Source organism: Schistocerca gregaria, chromosome X (assembly GCF_023897955.1).
Source record: "Schistocerca gregaria isolate iqSchGreg1 chromosome X, iqSchGreg1.2, whole genome shotgun sequence".
Lineage (NCBI taxonomy): Eukaryota > Metazoa > Arthropoda > Insecta > Orthoptera > Acrididae > Schistocerca > Schistocerca gregaria.
Window position 1 is genome coordinate 799,846,691 of NC_064931.1, and position 16,258 is coordinate 799,862,948.

General features: G+C 42.0%; 1 protein-coding gene across 4 annotated transcripts in view; it reads right to left on the reverse strand.

Annotated features, from left to right (window-relative positions):
- Positions 1 to 16,258, reverse strand: part of LOC126299391 (caspase activity and apoptosis inhibitor 1-like) — a 200,820-nt gene that overhangs the window by 44,226 nt on the left and 140,336 nt on the right. For all 4 annotated transcript variants that reach the window (XM_049991264.1, XM_049991263.1, XM_049991265.1 and 1 more), the window contains one exon: positions 6,177 to 6,210. In XM_049991264.1, coding sequence (XP_049847221.1) covers positions 6,177 to 6,210 — 34 coding nt within the window. The remainder of the gene's footprint in view (positions 1 to 6,176; positions 6,211 to 16,258) is intronic.

Consider the following 16,258-nt stretch of genomic DNA (forward strand, 5'->3'; position numbering starts at 1 on the left):
AAACCACAGTAACTTCAGTGTAATTATTGTTTTTCAATAAAAATGTCATTTCTGTTTAACTCATTGTGTATGTAACTTCTGTACTATACGTAATCATTTCTTTCTAAATAAGGAGTCAAGTTTCATCAAACACTGTTACTTGGCAGTAACACTTCATGTAAAAGTTATTTTCATTCTTAACCTTTGCACAGTAGTGTATTTCTTATATGTAAAATTGCCAAAAACCTATACATAGCTGCATATTTGGAAATAAGATGCTGTTAAAGATGCTAATCAAAGGTAATTTTCTTAATTAAAGTATTTTAATGGTACAGATAAGGAACATCCAGTATAAATTAAACATTTGAATCTTTTTCAATTTAATTCTTGTCAGCTTGAAAACAGCTAACACCTTTGCCTAACATGAGCTGCCAAAAAATGATGTATCTGAATGCATAGTGACAAACAAGTTGTATGCTATGGCAGATTTTTTCTTTCATTATTATTATTATTATTATTATGAGTAGTAGTAGTAGTAGTAGTAGTATTATACAGTACATGTAGTTTTTTGTTACATGCAGAAATTTTACTGACATTTTTCAGTGCTGTTTCTAACATAAGCACTTCAGCATAGCTGCAACATAACTACACCTTATCTCCAGACTGCTGGTTGCCAGACACATCACATGGACATGCCATGAGTGAAATTTAAAATAAAGAGCAGGTTGAATGTCTGGTCTGTATTTATCTTCAAAAGGAAACATTTCAAGTACTGCCAACTGACAAATTTAAAAACAGCAGAAACAACACCTATCTTCTGGAACTTTTAATCCCTCCCTCATCAGTAGTGAGGACAGAGCATCTCTATCACCCAATCTTTACTACAGATTTTCTGACCTTCCCCAAAAATCCACCTTTACTCCCTAAAGGAAGAAACTGACAGTTCCAAAAACTAGTTACTGTTTTTTTTCTTCTTTTCCCCCCCTATGCTTAAATGTCAATAGGTACTTCTGGAAATGTCATCTCCTAAAGGTAAGTACTGGCCAATCAGTCTGACTCCTAATTTTACAGTTTTCTCAAGTGAGTTTCCCTTTGATATATTTAAAATCAAGAAAGTAAAAAATTCACCCGATGATGATAACATGACTACTGACTGTTGTGTTGAACAGAAATAATGTGTGGGTGATACAGAAAATAATTGTTTATTTGTGCATTATTAACCAGTTGCAGTCCTCTAAAACCATTCAATTACAAAGACTATTGTTATGAAAGATCTGCTGGATACAATATAACTTGGGACACTAAACACATGAAGCTAACTGTGAGATTTTGAAATCAGAAGAACCAGCTATCCTTGAATGATACCAGCAACAACTTTGAAGATAATGCAAAAGATTGAGACAGAACAAGGGGGCAGGAGGATGAAGATGATGTCCACGTATCTTCCAAAAATCCGCATTTGTGTTCAACCTAGCATCTGTGTTACAGTTTTATACAGGCTGTATAAACCTATTATGAACCTAGCAGTGACTACCAGGAATTGTGTGGTTTCTGCTGACATAGCTATATGATAAAGATTCCACATGCTAAATCAGTACTCTAAAATTGGTCACACTAGCATCTTGCTTGCAGATTTCTTTGCAGATGTACTATACTTCCCCCAATCCTTCATTACAAATTTAATTCTACCATTCACCTACCCTATTGCTGATTTAAACTGTTTGCTCCATTTCATGTAAATTATTAGTATTAGCTATAGGTATTTAAACAATGTAAAAGGCTTCTGAAGTGTAGTGGTTATCTAATGAGGTACTATGAGTTCTTTTTCTTTGTTATAGGATTTATCTAGCATTTATCCACATCTAAAGAGAATTAAAATTCAGCACACCAAGAAGAGATACATACTGCATTTTCTTATAACCATTTTCCTGAAAGTCATAAATATTTGTCAGCAATCACTCAGATTTGGATACCCTATCTGATAAATTATTCGTGTATGTTGAGAATATTGGTGGCCATGTTACACATTACTGGAGCACAGCAGATACAGATTTAATGTATGTTAATTACCACCATGAAGTACAACAAAGTGGGTTCCATTAATCAAAAGTTCTCCAAGCAATCACAAATTTATGAAAATATCCTGCAAGATCACAGGTCAGCTGGCAGTCAATAATGTCATACAGTGCTGAGTGACTTTTGAAAATCTAGGTAAACAGAATCCACTTATTCACCTGCATCCACTATATTCAAGATATTGTGAAAAAAGATTGTGCTTTACATGTAGTTTTTCTAAGTCCCTGCTGATTCTTAAGAGCAGCTTAATGGCATCCATGAAAGTCACAATATTCATGCTTACCATATGATATAAAATCCTGTAACAGACGATAAGGATATTGGCTTACCGACTGTGAAGTACATTTATTTACACTTTTTGCAAACAGGGATGACTGGCACACAATTTCTGTCATGTGAGACAATGCACTGCGCGAATTCTCAATAAGTATGAGCTAAGACATAGGCTAATTTTCCAATATATTCATGTACACTGAGGTGACATAAGTCATGAGATAGTGATATGCACACATACAGATGGTAGTAGTATCACATGCACAAGGTGTAGGAAGACAGTGCACTGGCGGAGCTGTCATTTGTACTCAGGTGATTCATGTGAAAAAATGATGAGAATTAACTGACTTTGAATTCAGAATAGCAGTTGGAGATAGATGCATGGAACATTCCATTACAGAAATCTCTAGGGAATTCAATATTCCGAGATCCACAGTGTCAACAGTGTGCTGAGAATACCAAATGTCAGTCATTACCTCTCGAGAGCAGTACTGTTTGTGTAGAGTTGTCAGTGCTGACAGATGGGCAACACTGAATGAAAGAACAACAGAAATCAATACGGAACATACAAGTTGTTAGCAAGGCACTGTGCATGCTTTTTGTCCTCCATAATGGTGTGGCTGTGTTTACATGGAATGGACTGTGTCCTCTGGTCTAACTGAATCAATCATTGACTGGAAATGGTTATGTTCAGCTACTTGGAGACCATCTGCTGCCATGCATGGAGTTCATGTTCCCACATAATGATGGAATTTTTATGGATGACAATGCATCATGTCACAATTGGTTTGAAGAACATTATGGAGAGTCTGAGTGAATGATTTGGTCACCTACATAAATTCCACTGAACATAATCAAGAGGTTAGTTCATGGACAACGTCCTGCTCCAGTAACACTTCGATCATTACAGGAGGCTATAGAGGCACCATGGCTCAATATTTCAGTGGGGGACTTCCAATGACTTCTTGAGTCCATGCCATGTCAAGTTGCTGCACTAAGCTGGGCAGAAGGACATCCGACACAACATTAGGAGGTATCCCATAACTTTTGTCACCCAAGTGTTATGCCCACCAGCATATGACGATAGTTTCTACTGATTATCTTCGTGATTATCAAAATATTTTGACCAGCAAGGCCCCTGGATATCTCCTCAAAGAACGTCTTGAGCATTGTGGGTAGGACCCTCCAACCAGTTCAGTATTGTGACAATCTAACATACCAATTGGACAGAATTAGGCACAAAATTCCTCATGAGGACATCTAATAACTATATCAATCAATAGCTAAAATGAAACTATCTGAAAAGGCCTCAGAAAGCCCAACAGTACCAATCGACTGCATGTAATCCTCTGCCAATAGACGTTACTGAATACAGATTGGAGGGCATGAGGTCAGCACACCACTCTCCCGCCCATTGTCAGTTTTCATACCCCAGCTGCTACTTCTCAGTCAAAAATCAAACAATGGAAAATCCAAGATGGAATGTAACAGTATTATGAAAAGGAAAGCTGCTACTCGCCATATAGCGTACACACACACACACACACAAGGAGGAGGCTGGGGTGGGGAGGAGGAGGGATGGTGTGGTAGGGGTGGCAGACAGTGACGTGCTGTTGGGGAGCGTGCAGAGACGAGATGGAAAGAGGGCAGGGCAGCTATGTGCAGCCAGGAGGTTAGACGAAGGGCAGTGGAGAAGTGGGGAGGGGCATAGCAGAAAAGGACATTTGTGTGTCCTATCCACTATCCTTCCTACCCCTCACACAGTGGTATTCCGCTGTCCACCAAACCTACATAATATACCCGTCCATTCCTACATAACCCCTGCTCTCAGCCCCTTACCTCATGGCTCATAACCCTGCAATAGACCAAGATGCAAGACCTGCCCCATACATCCTCCCACCACCACCTATTCCAGTCTGGTCACAATCATCATCTATCCCGTCAAAGGCAGGGCTACCTGTGAAACCAGTCATGTGATCTACAAGCTAAGCTGCAACCACTGTGCTGCATTCTATATGGGCATGACAACCAACATGCTCTCTGACCGCATGAATGGCCACTGACAAACTATTGGCAAGAAACAAGTGGACCACCCAGTTGCTGAACACACTGCCAAACATGACATACTTCATTTCAATGACTGCTTCACAGCCTGTGCCATATGGATCCTCCCCACCAACACCAGCTTTCCTGAACTGCGCAGGTGGGAACTTTACTTGCAATATATTCTATGTTCCTGTAATCCTCCTGGCCTCAACCTTTGTTAGTCATTGTCCTCTCCCATCCAGTCCCTTCTCTGTTCCCATTCCAGCACTACACAGCCCTCATTCCATCATCACACTCAGTCTTTTTACTTCTCTCCTTTTTCCCTATCCACTCCCCCACCTCTCTGCTGCACTCCAGCTAACCTCCTGACTGCACATAGCTGCCCTACCCTCTCTCCACCTTGTCCCTGCACTCTATCCAACTGCGTATCACTGTCCGCCACCACTACCCCACTATCCCTACCCCCCTCCAGCCTCCGCCTTATCTCCACCCATTTGCCACTCCCATCACACACTGGTGCTGCTGCACGCAGTGTGGCCTCAGTTGCCTGAAACTGCAGTCATGTGTACGTGTTTCATTTGCCTGAGTGTGTATGTGTGCGTCTGTTGTCTAATTCTGATGAAGGCCTTACTGGCCGAAAGCTATATTTGTGACAGTCTTTTTATTGTGCCTATCTGCAACTCAGCATCTATGCTATATGGTGAGTAGCAACTTTCCTTTTCATAACATTGTTACTTCTCAGTGAAGTAGCTCTTCAACTGGCCTCACAAGGGCTGAGTGCATCCCACTTGCCAACTGCACTCAGCAGACCCAGATGATCACCCATCCAAGTGCAAGCCAAGCCTAACAGTGCTTAACTTTGGTGATCGGACAGAAACCTGTGTTACCACTGCAGCAAGGCCATTGACAAATTGTATGGGTTATATTACATGATAATGTAACTGATATTAAACTTAGGTTTAGGGTAAGCCTGAGTCCTGCTCTAATACATCACAATTTACTACATAGATGGAACCTTGCAATTTTCCTATCAGTTTTCCCACCTTAAATTTCTCTGCACAAAATTTGCACCTTGCCTACCAATTCTGACAACATCCCAGAAAACTAAAATGGAAAAATCAGTGGGACATAAACTCAATGAGTCCTGAACTGAGTGGCTATCATAGGTTGATAAAACGCTACATATGTATTTTCTGATTATGATGGCACAACAGAAACTCAAGTCCCTGGAGGTCGCATAATGGCTGATGTGTAGTGCAAACACATTTCCTTACCATTTATTTCTATTAGGAGCAGATGAAAAGAAGAAACACAAGCATATTACTCAAAAATACCTACATTGAATGAGGAAATGCTATTTTCTTTAATATTGCCTCAATGGTATCAGTGTCAGTCTTTACTGGACAACACATAAGAGAAAGTTATGGAGACAATCCCAGATCCCACGAATCATCATTTCCTATGTTTCTGATCCCTTGCTCTCTTCTGAATGGGGGCTGAGCAAGTTACAAGCTTCTGGGTGAACAGCCTCTTTGTCAGCATACTGAAATACTGCTTCTTAATTCAGCTTCAGAAGAAAGAATACACAATTTTAAGAGCTTAAGAAATGATCTTTAGTACTTAGTATGTCTAACAGTTACACCAAGTCGTTTGTTCCATCTTGTGAAATACAATTTTAATATCTATTGTTGTTCACACTCAGTTTCTTCTTACAACATTCTTATAGAAGAAAAGAAAAAAAAAGCTCTTTAATTTTGGGGGTATTCAATATTTAATTTTGCTTTAGTGTTATCATTACTTACTCCAATCCACAAACTGTTCTCGGTTCATGGCTGCCTGTGAGGAAAAAGAAAGAAAGAGACATGGTATTCATTTCAAATGTTTTTCCATCACTATACAGTAAATATTGTAGTAATTGAATGAAAGCACAAAACTCACTTAGCATGGCTAAAAGAAACACTCATTCAGCAACCTACAGTTAAGCAAATGGTTGATAAAACTTCTATAAAAGTCTGAACAGCACCATGAAAATAGTTAATGGTAAGAACATGGAACTCACACATATATGGTAGACAAAACACATTGTTCAAGTTTTCTTACATGGATTGCTTTCAGTTATTGGAGAAAATTTATTCAATAGGTACAAAATAAAACTAGAAAATTGTAAAGATGGTCTCTCAAAGTTATTAAACTTTTAGGTCATGTGCCCCACGGATACTAAGGATGTGGCAATAACTTCAGAACAAAATGGCTGTACACATTAACTTTTTTAGAGTGAAGTTAAAGGATATTTTTATAATTTCTACATACAATATAATTGTGATACATGGCACTCCACATAATAAACTGTGGACCAAACAAAATGCCTGTAAGTCTTATCACTTAATAAAAAACATTTCAGCAATGAAACTGTTCTGATAAATACATAGTTTCTAATATCACGTAAAATGGACAGCATAACACAAAAGCACAAATGACTTATCTTTTCTAACAAAGGAACTTCATACAAACAGTAATGGCCCACAGTGATTGAAGTATGTATATGGTCAGCTAACGAATGCAGCAAGAATAAGTTCCTGACATACTTTCCCTGTATCATACATTTCCCTCTTGACTATTCAAAAGATCACACAGTACTCTCATCTTATGAAAAAATAGAAATATGAAAGGTGCATGTAAGTTACTAAATGGCAAATTCAAACTGAGAAAGAGAAGTAACAGTATGAAAGAAGATGGGGAAACTACTTACCTACTGCAAATACTGGAACAGTCAACTTAAGAACCAACAGAACAAGTAACAAGTGTTTAATTTTTGGAACTGTTGTTCGGCCTGACGAATAATTATTTCATCTTTAGAGGCCATACTTATGAACGATATAGGGTACATCCAAGACAATGAAGATCTCTGTGTCCCTGTTGCTAATTCCTGCATGGGTCACAGATTAAGGCCTGTGGTTATCAGTTTCCGATGTGGTCCAGAACTAGATGAAACCTTTGCTATCAGAAATGGATGAAACATTTGCTATATCAACTAATGTTGAGCTTTGTCATGAAAATCAAGATACCCCCTGATTCTAAACAGTACCATAACTGATTATCTGGAGTATACAGTGATATTTCTTCAGTATTTTTTAATATTAATGTTTTGTTAAGTCTTGGGGGTGGGGTGTGGAGGGGGGCGGCAGTGATGTATCTTCACTCAGGACGTACACAATTTCAGACAGTGCACATCCATACAGTTCACAGACTCATTTGAATGGGCCACCTCAGTCAGCCACCCTGGCGCACTCTAGTCATCCGCCAAAGAGCAGCATTATTTAAGCAATCGCTAACGAGTGCTAGACCTTTTCTTTATACTGTATGACTGTCGTCCAGTCAAAGTTTTCAGTGCTATGCACAATCTGTATCTTACGTGTTGCTCTTTAAAGTACTACATTCTGTACATCATGTTTGTTCTTGCTATAGCAGGGGACACCTGTGCACTACTGTTCACACAGCACAAGAATACAACAATAGACTGATTCAGTCATTGTCATTCCTTCCATATTCAGAATGTTCTCATTGTGAAGTACACATCTTATCTCATGAATAATTCCACTTACTGCAAGTACCCATTTGGGTACACATCCAACTCCATGAATAATATCACTTACTTCAAGAATCCATTTGAATATGCACACAAATATATTTCTGTGATTAACTTAGTTCAATCCAATCTCAGACATTCCACAAACACAGGAGAGGGATAATTCTTCTATAACACATTATTCTGCCCAACTGTTATATATTAACAGTTCCAATGCTGCCTGCCTAACCTGCCATTCAGTGCACAATGTAAAGCTGAATACTTCTATTTAGTGTAACATATTCCTGTAGTGTTATTTCTTGTATTATTTCTTTGGTCAGTCCTTGAGAAGAACAGCTGTTTAAAACTTGTAGGAAACAGTACACAGAATTTTCATTGGTTTTACACTGTACTTTATCCTCAGGTGAAGTACTCTGATGAAAAATTGCAACATTAGTTTCATCCCAACTAACGTTTCTTTTTATGTGTCTATTTCCTACTATTTTATTACAATCAATATTGTTCTGCACTAGACCATTTCATAATAACTATGATCTAGGCATAAACAGAGAAATTCCAAAAAAATGGCACTAAGTAAATACAGTTTTATACACACTGCCTGACCGAAAAAACAGGAGCACCCACAAGGAGAGAAGGAGCCAAAATGAAACTTCACAGGCTGAGAGGGTATGTCATGTGACTGGAATGATTACAAAATTGAATCCAATTCACAAATAACTTGGCAGTATGAGCCTACTTACCAGTATGACATTGCACCCCCTTTGATCAATGGCGAGGGATGATACACAATTTTTGCAGGGAATCCATTACTTGCTATCGGATGGCAGGTGGAGATGTGGAGGTGTTATAATGTGCTTCGTGCACAATTATGATGAGTCTCCCTTGTGGTGGTCAGATGTGGTAGACCAGAACTTTGACAACAAGTGTGAATGCCCTCATGTTCCCACGCAATATAACATCAGGCTATCACACCTGAATATCCCACAAATCTGGATATTGCACGATTTGACTAACTGGCAAAATGGAGACCCACAATGAGACCCCTTTCAAACTCTGTCAGGTACTTATAATGCTGCCTCACATGGGTGCATGGCACATCAGTGTTCTTCACAGGGCTCACTCAACATACTGTTCTCCCCTCTTATACACCTCACCAGGCCTGGTAAGAACACTAAACATAAAGAATACTAATGTACTCTGATGGCCATTCAACCTGTCCTAGAGCATTTACATATCCACCAGTGGTGTGTATGTACAAAGTGACAATGACATCTTGCCATGTTTTCTCGATGTATCACTGTTTTTGTCAAGCAGTGTAGATTGCTCAAACAAACAAATGAATTTATTTTCAGTATTAAGACAACACATTTACACTGAGAAAACTGTGGCTGGGTGAATTCACAACATGCACCAATGGTGGCTTCTACAACATATGCCATAACTCTGATTAGAAAAGATTATGGATCTCCTCACATGAGGACAGGAGAAGTGGCATTTTGTGCTCATTTACAGCTGAATATACTGATGACTGTCCTGAAATGAGGGACATCCTACCCAATATCCTTCCCACCCCTCCTAAAATGGTGTTCCATTGCCCACCCAACCTCCACAACATTGTAGTCCATCCTCCCCTTCTCCCAATCTCAGCCCCTTGCCACAGGGATCATATCCCTGTGGAAGAACCAGGTGAGAGATCTGCCCCCTGTCACAGGCTTGTTCTATCCCATAATAGGCTGAGCCACCTGTGAAAGCAGCCATGTCATATACCAGGTTTGCTGCAATCATTGCACAGCTTTTTATATTGGTATGACTACGAACCACCTATCGACATCAACATTGACATCTACATCAACATCTACATCTAGATCTACATCTACATCCATGCCCTGCAAGACACCATATGGTGTATGGTGGAGGGTGCCTTGTACCAGTACTAGTCATTTCCTTTTCTGTTCCAATCACAAATAATGCAAGGGAAAAATGACTGTCTCTAAGCTTAAGTATGAGACGTAATCTCTCTAACCTTATCTTCATGGTCCTTATGCAAAATCTACGTTAACGGGAGTAGAATCGCTCTGCAGTCAGCCTCAAATGCTGGTTCTCTAAATTTTCTCAATAGAGCCTCTCAAAAAGAATGTCACTCTCCCTTCAGTGATTTCCATTTGAGTTCCCAAAGCATCTCCATAACACTTGCATGCTGTTTGAACCTACCGGTAACGAATCTAGCAAAATGCCCCTGAATTGCTTCGATGTCTTGCTTTAATCTGATCTGGTGCAGATCCCAAACACTCGAGCAGTACTCAACAATGGTTCACAAGAGTGTCCTATATGCAATCTCCTTTTTAGATGAACCACACTTTCCTAAAAGTTCCCAAAAAAATTAAGTCAACCATTTGACTTCCCTACTATGGGGTGGCTATGATAAAAGGGGCCCCATGTTATACTGAATGTGATACTTGAGTATATCTGAGTGGTGTTATTTCTTAACACTAGGGTGGTGCTCGAGTAGGGTCAGGTGATTTCATACAGTGTCAAGCAGCAATTTAGTGATCAGTGCTGTGTTGTCAGTATTCAGTTTGAAGGTTGTTGTGCATACAGTTCTGCAGAAGGCCTTTTTCAATTGAAATAAGAGTATTCATTATTGAAACTTTTTTTGGATGTAAATTGTTTAAAATGCTAAATGAAAGGTTATCCAGAGGTGCTACAGAAAGTGTTGTGTGGAAATTTATTACTAAATTTAGAGCAACAGGTTTAGTCACTAATGACAAATGTAAATGCGTAGATAAAGTTTGTTTGCTGGAAAAGACAATGTTAAGCAGCCCATGGAAATGAACTGGATGTCTATCTTCACAATTAAACTTCAAACTAATGTCATGCTAGACCATATTGTAGCTGTTACATAAGTGAGCATACAAAGTACGAGTGATGCAAGCATTAAAACCTAAGGATTACACAACAACAACAACACTATTGCAAATGGTTACTCACACGTTACTGCCAGTTATCTAGATCCAAATCTTTACTTAATAATACGAAATGCTTTGAGGTGCCTCCACAAGATTTGAAAGTAGGTGTTTTGTGTGCAGTTTCAGCCCACTTTCTTTACCACCACCACAAACTTTCAAATGTATGTAACGGAATTGTTCCAACCATTCACAGCACAGTTAATGGACAAAGAACAACAGTATACATTTTTCCAGCAAGATAGTGCTATGCAGCATACTTGAAGGGTTTCAGTGTCAAACGTCCATGAAGCTTTCAGAGAAGAACATACAGTTTCCATAAGTTTATGGAATCCTAGATTGCCCAATCTGTCTGTCTGTCATTTTTATTTGTGGGGTAATCTAAATGGTAATGTCTACAGTGACAATCTGCATAGAATTGAAGAGTTGAAAACAAACATTTACAATGTGATTGCAGAAATAATATCAAATGACTTGGCAAAAGTTTCCAGAAACATGTTGAGATGCTGAGTTGTGTATCAAAGTTTATGGTGAACATTTTCAGCACCTCCCGTGAACTACTGATCTGCTGAATGTACAGTACATACTACTCTGTATTCTGAATTTACAATAAATGAGTGAATTATATGTATGTTGTTTGCAAGACATGAGGCCTCTTATTTTGGCCATCCTCTACAATCTAGGCTGAATGGTCATTGCCAAACTGCGACCAAGAGCAAAGCAGAGCACCCTATGGCACAACATACAGCTGAACATAACATGCTGGATTTTAATGGCTGCTTCACAACCTGGGACATGTGGATCCTCCCCTCCACAACCAGGTATTCTGAACTGCGCAGGTGGGAGTTATCCTTACAACACATCCACCACTCTTGACATTACACTGGCCTCAAACTATGATAACCTACTGCCCCCCACCCTCCATCCCACAGTTTTTGCCCCCCTCTGTCCAATAACCTCCTCCCAATTCACATCCCCTCACCCTCATTGTGCTCACTTTTTGTCAACGCACCCACCAGTCTTTTCCTCTCTCCGCTCCTCTCCATTTCCATTCCCTATCCCCCCCATCCACCCTCTCAATGCTGCGCAGGCCTTGTCCTGCCACCTTTTACTGTAGTTCCTGCTGTGTTCTGGTAGACAAAACTCTCCTCCACCCCCCCCCCCCCCCCCCCACACACACACACAACCATCACCCACACACTGCTGTCCTTCCCCCTTCCCTGCACCACTCCCAATTGCTGCTTTAATTCTACACAACAGTTGCAGTTGCAGCGCAGCTACAGTGGCTGGGGACAGTGGTCGTGTGTGAGAGACATGCCTGCTTGTGTGTATCTTAGCTTGCTTTTCTGAAGGATGCTTTGGCCAAAACCTTAGTGTGCAAAAGTTTTTTCAGTGTGCCTGTCTGCAACTCAATTTGCCATCTTTATGTTGAGTAGCAATCTATCCTTCTCACAATTGTTGATATTCCAACCTGGACTTTCCACTGTTCGATTATGCCTCATTGATTCATTTCCATTCCACAACCTTGTGATGTTTTCCATTGTCACAATCTTCAAAGGATTACTCTACTCCTTATTTGTTGTCTCCTTTGTGTGTGTGTGTGTGTGTGTGTGTGTGTGTGTGTGTGTGTGTGTGTGTGTGTGTGTGTGTGTTTGTGTGTTTCCCTTGTCACGTTCCAAACCACACGTGCTCTGACATCCAAGCCACACTGTATCACTGATCTTGTCCAGACAACACACAGCTACATGACCGTGCAGAAAACGATTACTCTACTCCTTATTTGTTGTCTCCTTTGTGTGTGTGTGTGTGTGTGTGTGTGTGTGTGTGTGTGTGTTTTTCCCTTGTCACGTTCCAAACCACACGTGCTCTGACATCCAAGCCACACTGTATCACTGATCTTGTCCAGACAACACACAGCTACATGACCGTGCAGATTGTTGGTTCAGCTTCTCGTGCCCCAGATTCCTCCCACTCATAATTAAATGATTCCTACTAATTCCATTTAATCTGTCATTTTTGAATATTTTCACATTACCTTCCACATCTACCTTTGCCACTCAAGCTTGTCAACTCTCCCCCCCCCCCCCTCCCACACACACACATTTACTACATATATACACTCCTGGAAATGGAAAAAAGAACACATCGACACCGGTGTGTCAGACCCACCATACTTCCTCCAGACACTGCGAGAGGGCTGTACAAGCAATGATCACACGCACGGCACAGCGGACACACCAGGAACCGCGGTGTTGGCCGTCGAATGGCGCTAGCTGCGCAGCATTTGTGCACCGCCGCCGTCAGTGTCAGCCAGTTTGCCGTGGCATACGGAGCTCCATCGCAGTCTTTAACACTGGTAGCATGCCGCGACAGCGTGGACGTGAACCGTATGTGCAGTTGACGGACTTTGAGCGAGGGCGTATAGTGGGCATGCGGGAGGCCGGGTGGACGTACCGCCGAATTGCTCAACACGTGGGGCGTGATGTCTCCAGAGTACATCGATGTTGTCGCCAGTGGTCGGCGGAAGGTGCACGTGCCCGTCAACCTGGGACCGGACCGCAGCGACGCACGGATGCACGCCAAGACTGTAGGATCCTACGCAGTGCCGTAGCGGACCGCACCGCCACTTCCCAGCAAATTAGGGACACTGTTGCTCTTGGGGTATTGGCGAGGGCCATTCGCAACTGTCTCCATGAAGCTGGGCTACGGTCCCGCACACCGTTAGGCCGTCTTCCGCTCACGCCCCAACATCGTGCAGCCCGCCTCCAGTGGTGTCGCGGCAGGCGTGAATGGAGGGACGAATGGAGACGTGTCGTCTTCAGCGATGAGAGTCGCTTCTGCCTTGGTGCCAATGATGGTCATATGCGTGTTTGGCGCCGTGCAGGTGAGCGCCACAATCAGGATTGCATACGACCGAGGCACACAGGGCCAACACCCAGCATCATGGTGTGGGGAGCGATCTCCTACACTGGCCATACACCTCTGGTGATCGTCGAGGGGACACTGAATAGTGCACGGTACATCCAAACCGTCATCAAACCCATCGTTCTACCATTGCTAGACCGGCAAGGGAACTTGCTGTTCCAACAGGACAATGCACGTCCGCATGTATCCCGTGCCACCCAACGTGCTCTAGAAGGTGTAAGTCAACTACCCTAGCCAGCAAGATCTCCGGATCTGTCCCCCATTGAGCATGTTTGGGACTGGATGAAGCGTCGTCTCACGCGGTCTGCATGTCCAGCACGAACGCTGGTCCAACTGAGGCGCCAGATGGAAATGGCATGGCAAGCCGTTCCACAGGACTACATCCAGCATCTCTACGATCATCTCCATGGGAGAATAGCAGCCTGCATTGCTGCGAAAGGTGGACATTGTGCATGCTCTGTTGCCTGTGTCTATGTGCCTGTGGTTCTGTCAGTGTGATCATGTGATGTATCTGACCCCAGGAATGTGTCAATAAAGTTTCCCCTTTCTGGGACAATGAATTCATGGTGTTCTTATTTCAATTTCCAGGAGTGTATTTGCACATACTTCTATATATTTTCACATTTTCATGCCTGTCTGTGCATATTTTTCAGATTTGGGCATGTCACAATGGATCCCTTCTCCATCTTCCTGCACGAGTTAAGAAAAGTATACCTTTTCCTGGCTAGGATCCAGTCCTACATCCTGTTCCTTAAATGCTGTCTAAACCATAGAACTGTCGTAAATGGCAGTGACTACCTGGCAGAAGACCTTTGCCAATTGTCTGACTACTTCACCTAAAAACTATGCCAGATTGATCCCATCCTAGAAGTCCATAACTTCCAATCCCTGTTCAAAGCTTTTAGGCCATTCCCAGAACCTCTCCCCTGAATCTATTTCTCTTATCACCCTTGTGATACCCTGCACATCTATCTTTTACATGGTTCCCAAAATCCACAAACCTAACAATCCTCAATGGATTATAGGTCGTTATTGTGCCCAACTGAAAGAATTTTGTCCCTCATTGACCAAAACCTTCAACCAACTGTCCAAAATCTATCCTACCATGTCAAAGATACCAACCACTTCCTTTACCAACTCTCCATCATCCCTACCCTTTACCTCCTGGATCTCCACTCATCACTGTCGATGCCACTTCCTTATACACCAACAGCCCTCATGGCCATGGTCTCGCCACTACTGAACACTACCTCGTCCAATGCCCTTCAGACTCCAGGCCCACTACCTCATTCCTCATACAGCTTACTAACTATCCTAACACACAACAACTTCTCCTTTGAAGGGCAGGTATACAAACAAATCTGCAGCACAGCTGTGGGAAATCACATGACACCCTCCTAGGCCAACCTGTTTATGGGCTATCTAGAGGAAACCTTCCTAGCCTCACAAAACCCCAGACAACTGGTATGATTCAGGTTCAGGTTAACTGATGATATTTTCATGATCTGGACTCAGTAGCAAGACACCCTATCCTCAATCCTTCACAACCTCAACACTTTACTTCTCATTTACTTCACATGATCCTCCTCAACCCAGTGTGCAATGTTTCTGGACACTGATGGGTTCATCCACACCTCTGACTACATTAAACCCACCAACCAACAACAGTAGTTGCATTCTGATAGCTGCCATCCCTTCCACACCAAAAAATCCCTGTCATACAGCCTGGGCACCCAGAGACAGCATATTTGCATTGACAAGAACTCCCTAACTAAGTATGCTCAAGGTCTCACAAAGGCCTTCACAGCAGGCACTGTGCCCCAACCACAGACTGTAAACAGATTACCTGTGTTACATACCCACACACCCCCAATCCCACCATCACCTCCAAGAACCAGCTACAAAGGAGTGTCCCCTCCATCACCCACCACACCGTACAGGACCAACTGAAACACATCCTTCATCTGGGCTTTATCTATCATCATGCCCTGAAATAAACATCCTACCAAAGATCCTTCCCATTCCTCCTAAAGTGTTGTTCCATCACCCATCCAACCTCCACAACATACTAGTCCATCTCTATGCCAATCCCAGTCCCTTGCCACAGTGATCATATGGCAGACCCAGGTGCAAGATCTAGCCAATACACCTATGCAGCACTTCTTATTCCAGTCCTGTTACAAGCTCATCCTGCCCGTCACAGGCTGGGGCACCTGTGAATGCAGCATACCTTTTTAGATTGCTATGACTACCAACCAGCTGTCTACCAGGATGAATGGCTACTGCCAAACTGTGGCAAAGAGCAGTGCAGCCCACCCTGTGGCTCAACATACAGCTTAACATAACATCCTTGATTTTAATGGCTGCTTCATAGCCTAGGCCATCTGGATCCTTCCCTCCACTGCAAGCT